Genomic DNA, 9,819 nt, shown 5'->3' on the forward strand with positions numbered 1-9,819 from the left:
TCATATAAGCAAGCAAAGCAACTATACACATAAAATCAAACAGTAGGAAAGTTGGTCAGTAGCCAGCAGCAAAAGCTTCTTTTCCTGGGTTCCTGGCTTCAATTTACTATATCCTCATGACACTTCATAACAGTCCATAATTCCTGCCCTAGGGGATCTATCACACTCTTCTGTCACGTAAGTCACCAGCACAAGATTAGTGAAGGCAAAATGTAGGAAAATCACATATACATTTAAAATGGAATATATAAATTTAAATCAAGCAGTGGGTCAATAGTAGAAACCATAAGGAAGATAGATATTTGTCCATATTATGAGAGAGATTTTTTTCTACAACACATATCAAAGATGTGAGAGACACGGGTGTCACAACTGATGAGCAGAAAGGGGCTGAATGCAGGGAAGCATGCAGCTAGGAATGCAGCAGCATCAATCAACCTCTTGTTTGGGTTCCTGGTAAGAGCAACAGAGAGAGTTGAAATGGAAGAGAGACCAAAGAAGAAAACAAACATGGTCACCAGGCTCAGAATAGTGTGTGTAGCTCTGTCCTCTGGGCCAAGTCTCAATGAGAGGCTGTGACTGCGAATGTGTTGAACTTGTTGCTTGTGATTGTACAGGACAAGGACCATAGATCCACCAGCCAAAATCATGAACACCAAACATATAGCATCAATGGCAAAGTACAGGACTGCATTTAATAAAACTATGTATTTTTTCGGTATAGGTGAGGAACAGTATCTGTAATTTGTGTTCATACTTATATTTTGACTGCCCCTTGGGCCAGTTACTCCCATAGGAATATACATATTTAACAAGAGTTGCAGGATCCAAAAATAGAAGCCACAGACGCCAACACATTTTGGGCATCTCTTACAGAGCTGCTTGCAATAACAGAATCTGGGACAAAGTTTGGTGGCCTGGAAGCCACTCAGAAGGCATGTGGTGTTAAGGGAAACCCCTCTAGCAACACGATGAAGATATAAAACAAGTTGACATTCAGCATCACCCAAGAAATCCTTCCATCCAAAAGCTGACATTGTCTCAGGGATCCCTCTGAAGAAGAGAACTAAGTTGTTGGCAACAACCAGTTGGTTGAGGATCGGGTCTGTGGGTCTCATCTTTTGTCCAGTGAGCAAAGTGAAACCATAAAGACAGAGAAGCAAGGAGTTTCCCATGATGCCCACTCCAGTCTGAAGAAAGAATATAATCCCCACTTCTACGCTGATATCACTCATCATTTACACATCAGGGGGATAAAAATTTTAACTTGAGACAGAAGGAAAAGATAAAAATAAAGTTACTTTCTACAACCTCATAATTTATATTGCTCAGGTTAAGACGTTTTTCTCCTGTTTCCGTAAGACGTGATACTTTACATTCTCATTTTTAAAATATTTATTTTATGTATAAAGGTATCTGTCTTCAAGTATGTCTTTTCACCATGTGCACTCAGTGCTTGCAAAAGCCACAAGGCAAGGCATCAGATCTCCAGGATGTTTATGAACTACCATGTAGAACTGCACTCAGAACAGAATTTAAGTTCTCTGCAAGATCAGAAAGTGTTCCTAAACACTGAGACACCTTTCCTTCCACTTCTTTTCTTGTGTTGAATGAGTTGTAAATTAAATACTTGTTGGTGTTGTCTATGTTAAATTAGTAGAATCTATTTAAGAGATAACTTTAAGGATCTCTATGTCAATGTAAGTGACCATAGTTACAAAATTAAATTAATATGTTCATCTCTCCTAATAAAGTTACCCTTAAGACCAACCTGAAATAGGATAAGAGAAAACAAGAGACATAGTGTATTATATTTTTTCCTCATGAATTAACTTGAATACGAAGAAGTATGAAAGGATCATCCCAAATCACTCCAGCCTACAAATATGTATTCTTGATTTACAGTTATGATAAAAATATGAAGGACTAAAAACCCAATGTCATACAAGAGAAAATACCAAACAGTGTAGATGGAAAGAAACAAACATATGTTTTTTCCTTTATAGTTTGTATTAATATAGTTTATATTACATACACAAAATATTTTCCATAGTATGTTCATGTTTGTGTCATATTGTACAATATAACATATATGTAATTACCAATACTGCATCAGAATTTAAGCTCAGGGGCCAAATTAAAACAGAGTCCATAAGAATTACTGTTAATATGGTTTTAATAAAATAATGAAAACAATTTGCTTTTCAACTTAACTATAATTTTATGGAGGGAGTGTCTTTTGTGTTTTCTGGAATATTCTTGAATTATTGGGCTTAAATGAAACATTTCCCTCAACAGGCCAAGTTGCTGGAACTACAGTCATTGTGTGTGATGAACAGCTCTAATTGTGTGCTTTTATTAAAGCCTAGGCCACATTTATGCTAAATTTATATGTATGTGGGCAAACATATTTTATTTATTTTTGAAAATTACATCTATATAAGATATAGAGATCTAAATAACTATAAAAAGATATTGTCAATATTTCATATTGATTTATCAATTTATTACATTTCTGGAAACTCTGGCTTACATCAATAATGAAAACAAATGAACAAACTCAATTAAACTGCAGGATTTCTAACTTACTAGGAGGAATCAGCAGTTCTGAACCAAGTGTGTGAACTGTTTCATGTTTTAATAAATACATTTATGCTTCACAACTCTCTCTTGAGTAATTGTCATCCCATTCACTCATGCTATGCTCTTAAAATGCATGTTTGCACATACTTGCCTCCTGAGGACCTATGAATCGCTGTTTGAAAACTTGAGAAAAGTGGATTTTATTCACTCTTATAGCTCCCTGGTAAGTTGAACACACTTATTCAGATGGCCTAAGTTTGTGGCATCAATAATTCAAATGGACTATTTAGATATTTCATTCAATTACTAGATGATTAAGAGGATTGTATCATGAAAAATTTACCAGAGGTTGAGATCTCATAATTGGCGTTTATACAAGGAATACAATGAGATATATATATCTTCCCAATAACAATGCCAGAGAAACATCAAAGAAATCTAAAAGAATAAACAAGAAAGATTTCATTATAGAATGACTCTCTGTGGTATTTGGGAAGGTATAAATTATATGAAGAAATGTTAATCACTTCTGATTTCTCCTGGTTTCCCAGAATACACATTATTTAAAGGTAATGTAATGCCTGTAAATGAGTAAAAGAATTCTCTAATGAAGATTTCTAGTGATAATCTAGAAATGGTAACAGAACAGCAATGGAAATAGGGAGTGATCATGGGAAGTGCTAACACAGGAGGATCACTGGCAGGTAGGACATGGATTTGAAGGAAATTGCTGAGGGTGTAGAATTTCAAATTGATTGTCACAACACAGGGAAGTTACACAGTGTGTGTGTTGTGTGTGTGTATGTGTGTGTGTGTGTGTGTGTGTGTGCATGCAGAGGCCTGTAGAGGCCAGAGAATGTTGTTCATTGCCTTCCTCATTCACTATCTTCCTAATGTTTCTGACAGGGTCTTTCTCAAAACCCAGAACTCCCATTTTAGGCTGTAAAGGTTCACAGCAAACCCTCAGACAGTGTTCAAATTCTGATGTGGTGATATGGATTATACCACAGGTTCCTCTGACTATCCAGTACAACATTCATTGACAAAGACACCTCCATAAACCCCAAGTGCATACATGAGACAATTGTCAGTTAACACTTTTGAGAAAAACTGTGCCGAAAACCAGAATCCACACCTAAACTTACCCTTATTCCTTAGTCCCTGCTCCCTAAAATTCAAATCCTGTCTGTTCCCTTCCCTGGATTTTCTCAACTAATGACACCACAGGAGAGAGGATTCACTTATACACTTCTAACCATCTGTGATGCTCACTATGCAGTTAAAACTTTTTTCTTGCTTATTGATTGAAACAATTCATTTTCAGGGCTGGTGATGAATCCCTCAGCATACATACAATAACATGACTTTGTGATCTTCTTGGAGGATGAGCTCTAAGAAAATTCAGTCTTCATCCCAGGAGTTGTCAACTTCATAGCTATGGGAGGGTGGCAGACACTTTTGGCCATAAAGTCCCTATATATCATCTAGCATCACAAATTAATACTACATGCACAGACAAGCTTGTGTTTTTCAGGCACCAGTTTGCAGAGTACAGGACAGTTTCCAGGAGTCTGGTCTCATGCAGACTTCTAAACTGGATACTTACTCTTTCCAGATTCCAATATCCAACATCATTTTACTTAGTCATTACTATATTCTTTGGACCCCAAAAGTCTCAGTTATGCTGAGTCTGTGCCATTTTAGCAGCAGTGAGATGGGAAATCTGTAATGTGTCTGCACCAAGGAAAGTCAAGTTAATTAGTTTCACATTTAACACAGTGTGATGCCTTATTATCTGTAACTAAAACTGAAATACATTGAAACATTTCACTTTAAAAAATATTTTAACATTACCTATAAACAGAATCTAGTGTTCACTGTGCAATACAATAGTTGATATCCTATGAGAGTGTAGTTTTACTTGTTTAACATTAGTTCTCTAGATCTAATGTAGAGTGACCAAGTACCATGACAGAATGATATCCAAAGGCTTGACTATAAAATTTGCTTCCTGTCCCAGAATATACTAATAATTATGGAGAATCATGCCTTACTTTATTTATTTATTTGCTGAATCCACTAGGACCAGTGGAAGCCCCTCAATTTGACTTTCAAAACTTACCCTGTCTTTACCCATGGTTCTCTCTAAAAAGGAATTTGTTAGACAAAGGTTGCTAGGTAGCATACCAGATTTAATAATTCTCTGGTCTTCACCTCCAATCCTGCCAGTGGAACAATAGATTTCTATACATGAGCTATTATATGTGGTTTTTCATAGATTCTGAAGATTTTGTACTTTTTATCATTTTTTATTTTAATGTTAAATAGCTTGTTTTACATGTCAATTCCAGTTCCCTCTTCCTCCCCTCCTCCCGCACTCCCCTTGCCCCCCAGCTTCCCACCCTATTGCCAATTCCTTCCACATAGGGGATATCTAGAGACTGTCATTTCACTCCGGGTAGGGTCCAGGCATTCCCCTAAGAGTCCAGGCTGAGAGAGCATCCCTCCTTGTTACACAGTGAGTTCCAAGACAGGTTGGGCTACAATGTTATACCCTGTCTCAAGAAAAAAACCTAAAAATATCATAAAACACATGTCTTCACTAAGATTACATGCAAGCAAGACAGGTGGCTCGTTAGAGAAAACAATGTGTAAAGGCAATTGTTACTTGGCATGATGGCCTTCAATCTATTCTGAGGAGCTAAACAGTAGAGGACACCTATTGCTTGTAGGTGACCTACAAATGTGAAAACAAACATGTGGAAATGAATTTTTTAAATTAAAGGTTAAGAATAATTCTATACAAATTTTAACCCCTTTTGGGAGGCATAGGCAAGAGGATCTCTGTGAGTTTGAACACAGTTCTGATTCAAGAGAGCGAAGAGTGTGCAGAAAGACACTGTACCAAAAAATGATTAAAGACAGAATAGAATATGAAAGAAGAAACACAAAACTATGTGAAATCTAGAACATTGTTAGTACAAAGGACAGTGATGAAGTGAAGAGGAAGGAAATTCATAGGAATTGGCTATTCAATTTTATGCCTTTTCTATATTTGTTCACAAATGTATTTGAGAGTGTACTTTAATTACCAGTCAAGTAATGGAGCAACTGAACCAATGAACAGTAAAGGCATTTTCACTATGGCTAGAGAGATGCCTCAAGGGTTGAGAGCACTGTTTGCTCTTCAAGAGAACCTGAATTCATTACTGAGAACCCACATAAAGCTATGAGTTTGGAACACAATTTCCAGAGAATTCAACTTGGAAGACACAGGGGTCTCTAATGAGGAGCACTGCCACAACACAAGATGCCTAAAGGACTGAGCTGTGAGTTGCCCACTGGCCACATGTTTAGCAAGAATAACACAAAGGGTCACACTAATGCCAACTGAATAGAACACTGCAAAGAAAATTGAAAAATTTAGAATTATGTATGTATCTGTCCCTTTGGAAACAATAAGAGGAGCTATAACTGTGAATGTACTGGGCTCTCTGCTTGTGTCTGTGGGGCACAGTGACCACCAATGTCCTTGCACAGACCATATATGTCAAACTCATCATGTTAGTGCAAAGTATAAGATAATATACAAAGAGGCAACTGTAGAAGTCATTGTCCAAGAGCAACAACAAAACTTACTTTCTGCACTGAGGTTTTACCATTCAAAGACCATTCGCTATGAATGAAATAAATAAATTCACTAGGATATGGAGGAAGCCGGAAACGAGACAGCAGGATCTTGTAAAATGATAGGAATTTTATGAAGGATATCTGCCTGCATCTGTCTAATTTTCATTACTCCAATTTGTCTGTCTGTCTGTCTTCTTCATCCCCACCTATTGCTCTGTGTGTGTGTGTGTCACTGCCTATAGTATGAAAATCTAAGTCCCAAGAAAGGGGAAAAACACTATATTCTAAGAGACACAGGATTCCATTTTTGTTTATGTGATTAGAGTTTTGTGTATCTATGTGTATCTATGTTCAACTGAATGGTATATACAGGATGTCCATGGAGGTTGAGAATTAAGTGCAGATAATTTTCTGTAACCAGTACCTCTCAAATGCATTATATAATATTTCACACATAGCTATTAAATATTTTTGGCATTAGTGTCATAGCTGTGTTTTTGCCAGCACTGATGGGAAAACAGCTGTCAGAGTCAGGCACAGCTCATGATATGGTTGTATTTTGCAATCAGGTATGTGGTTCTGTTCATAGACAACATAGACAATGTCAGAAATTATGAATCTATAGACAAATCATGAAGGATCAGTAGATAGTTTTTCAGAGCATCAGTGAGACCTAATGAGGGAAATTGTTGAAACTTAAGTAGATGTGTGAAAAGCATACAGACACACACACACACACACACACGCAAACACAGACATACTCATCAGACTTGGATATACTCCTTAAGTTAAACTTTGAAGAAACTAAATCTTCAGCTACAAAAGGACACAGATTTGCATTAATAATCAAATTGATATAGTAAAATTCTTTGAATCAGTTATATAAGATATTACAGATACAGAATAACATATATCATGCTGACATTCCCATCTACTTACCGTTGAGTGCTTGCTATCCAGGTAGTGCGTGCTGTGTTGCTGTGTGCAGAAGTGGAACAGAGATCTAATATATGCTTCGGAATAAATGATTTCACCTCCTCAGTGAGAAGTAATTATCATGTTACGTACAAATTCACTGGCAGCATCTTTATGTGGACAGGAGATCCACTGCAGAGGAACCTATGCACTGTATAAGTTCCCAAGTGCCAATGAAAATGAGCAATAATGAGGCCATCAGGTGCAGAACTTTTTTCTTGAGATATAATATTGAACAGTAACCCCATGGAATTCATGAAATGATCAGGGAGACATTTATAAGTGCTCTAAGGAGTAGACCACAGGGGTATGCCTAAGTTTTAATTGGTGTGCTCTTTCGGGCTTTGTAATAATTTTGAGAATTCTATGACCATGAGTCTCTCTTCAACTTCCTAGTGTCAAATCTATTTAATACCTAAGGTATTTTTGGTGTCTCATGAAGACTCGTGTAATGAGGAAGCCTTACAAAGCATTTGCCTGTCATGGAAATGGTTGGTTATGTTTTCCAAATGATAACATTATGATATATATATATATATATATATATATATATATATATATATATATATAATGTGATTGCACACTAGGGTAAACTTATGACCAAGGATGGAATTACAGTCTCTGGAATGTGCTGGTTGCCTGGAGAACCTGCAGGATACACCAGTGCTGCATTCCATGCCTTCAAGTCACATGCTGGCAGACTTCCCTTGTCTTCAAAGCAAGCTAGTGTTTCACTTCAGTTAGCTTTAGAAGTTAATGGACACCATTAACAAGAATTTCAATGTAAAACAGGTGAAGTGACTCCGCCAGAGAGACTTTATAGCACCCTAGTTTGTTTAAATGTTCTTTGTAAATTATCTATTCCAGATTTTTTTAATTTTATTTTCCAGTTTAAATTTAGATAAGAAACAAGGTTGCTTCACAAGTCAGTTCCAGGTCCCTCCCCTTTCCCTCTCCTCCTCCCGTGCCCTTCCCCCAAACCCCCCGTTATCCCCTCATTCCTCCAGGGAGGGTGAGGCCCTCCATGGGGGTGTCCATAGTCTGTCATTTCATATAGGGCAGGGCCTAGACCCTTCCCCAAGAGTTCAGAGTGAGAGTGCACCTCACATTGTTCTATGGGAGTCCAAAGTCCGTGTGTATACTTGGGATGGGTACTGATCTGCTGCCCAAGGCTCAATAGATTACCTATTTACCTCTGACTGTACACCAGAGCATTCAAACTTTTTTAATGTGACAGATCACCTAGGCAGAACTCAATTACACAATCTTCCCACTTCTTCCTCCCAATATCAGGAACATTAAAGTCTATGCTACCCACTAATCTATTTGTAATCTCCCATGTGTCATTCACCTCAATTTGAAATATCAACCTGATGTTTACATATGTAAATGTATCCAGTGCTCACTATTTTGTATGCAATTTCTACAGTCCAATTCTAAACATCTTCTTTTGAAGTTTAATCTAAATCTGACTTTAAAAATGGATTTCTAAACATTTTTCCAGGGTTGTGAATTATACTTTAGATTTAAGAAACACGGGTCTACAGAGTACATATTTCATTCAGTACCCAAAGGGTGCATGTTCCATTAACATCCCTGAACTGTTTTCACCTTTTTCATTCTAATCACTTCTTCTCATTCCCTGACAGTACTTGATTCTGCAATTTAGGATGATGCTCTATGTGCATACCTACAATGGTTAACTTTTGGATTTATGGTTACAATGTTGATTTAAAAATCCCATCCTCTGCTGTTTGGTAAGTTTGGACAAAGGTTTGTCTATCTTGTTGATTTTCTCAAAGAACCAACTCTTTGTTGCATTGATTCTTTGTATTGTTTTCCTAGTTTCTACTTTATTGATTTCAGCCCTCAATTTGATTATTTCCTGGCGTCTACTCCACCTGGGGGAGTTTGCTTCTTTGTGTTCTAGAGCTTTCAGCTGTGCTGTTAATTCTCTAGTATAACTATTCTCCAGTTTCTTCATGTGGGCACTTAGTTTTATGAACTTCCCCCATAGCACTGCTTTCAAAGTGTCCCATAGGTTTGGGTATGTTGTGTCTTCATTCTCATTGAATTTGAGGAAGTCTTTAATTTCTTTTTTATTACTTCTTTGACCCAGGAATGATGCAGTTGAGCATTATTCAATTTCCATGAGTTTGTAGGTTTTCTATAATTTGTGTTGTTGCTGAATTCTAATTTTAAAGCATGGTGGTCTGATAAGATGCATGGAGTTATTCCAATTTTTTGGAATAACTCTGAGGAAATCCAGAGAATCATCAGGTCATACTTTGAAAACCTGTACTCCACAGAATTCGAAAATTTAAAGGAAATGGATAGCTATCCCTTGCCAAAACTAAATCAAGAACAGATAAGCAATTTAAATAGACCTATAACCCCTAGAGAAATAGAAGCAGTCATCAAAAGTCTCCCAACCAAAAGAAGTCCAGCTCCAGATAGCCTCAGTGCAGAATTCTACCAGAAATTCAAAGAACAGCTTATACCAATTCTTCTCAAAGTAGTCCACACAATAGAAGCAGAAGAGTCTTTGCCAAACTCTTTCTATGATGCTTCAATAACCTTGATCCCCAAACCACACAAAGACACAACTAAGAAAGAGAACTTCAGACCAAT

The 9,819-nt window shown here is 37.1% G+C and overlaps 1 protein-coding gene across 1 annotated transcript; it reads right to left on the minus strand.

Annotated features, from left to right (window-relative positions):
- Positions 1 to 311: 311 nt before the first annotated feature.
- LOC121135323 (vomeronasal type-1 receptor 1-like) lies at positions 312 to 1,235 on the minus strand. Its single transcript, XM_040733850.1, has one exon. The coding sequence runs from the start codon at positions 1,233 to 1,235 to the stop codon at positions 312 to 314; it is 924 nt and encodes a 307-aa protein (XP_040589784.1).
- Positions 1,236 to 9,819: the final 8,584 nt, after the last annotated feature.

This window comes from Mesocricetus auratus, unplaced genomic scaffold, assembly GCF_017639785.1.
Source record: "Mesocricetus auratus isolate SY011 unplaced genomic scaffold, BCM_Maur_2.0 Super-Scaffold_100037, whole genome shotgun sequence".
In the NCBI taxonomy this organism is placed as follows: Eukaryota; Metazoa; Chordata; class Mammalia; order Rodentia; family Cricetidae; genus Mesocricetus; species Mesocricetus auratus.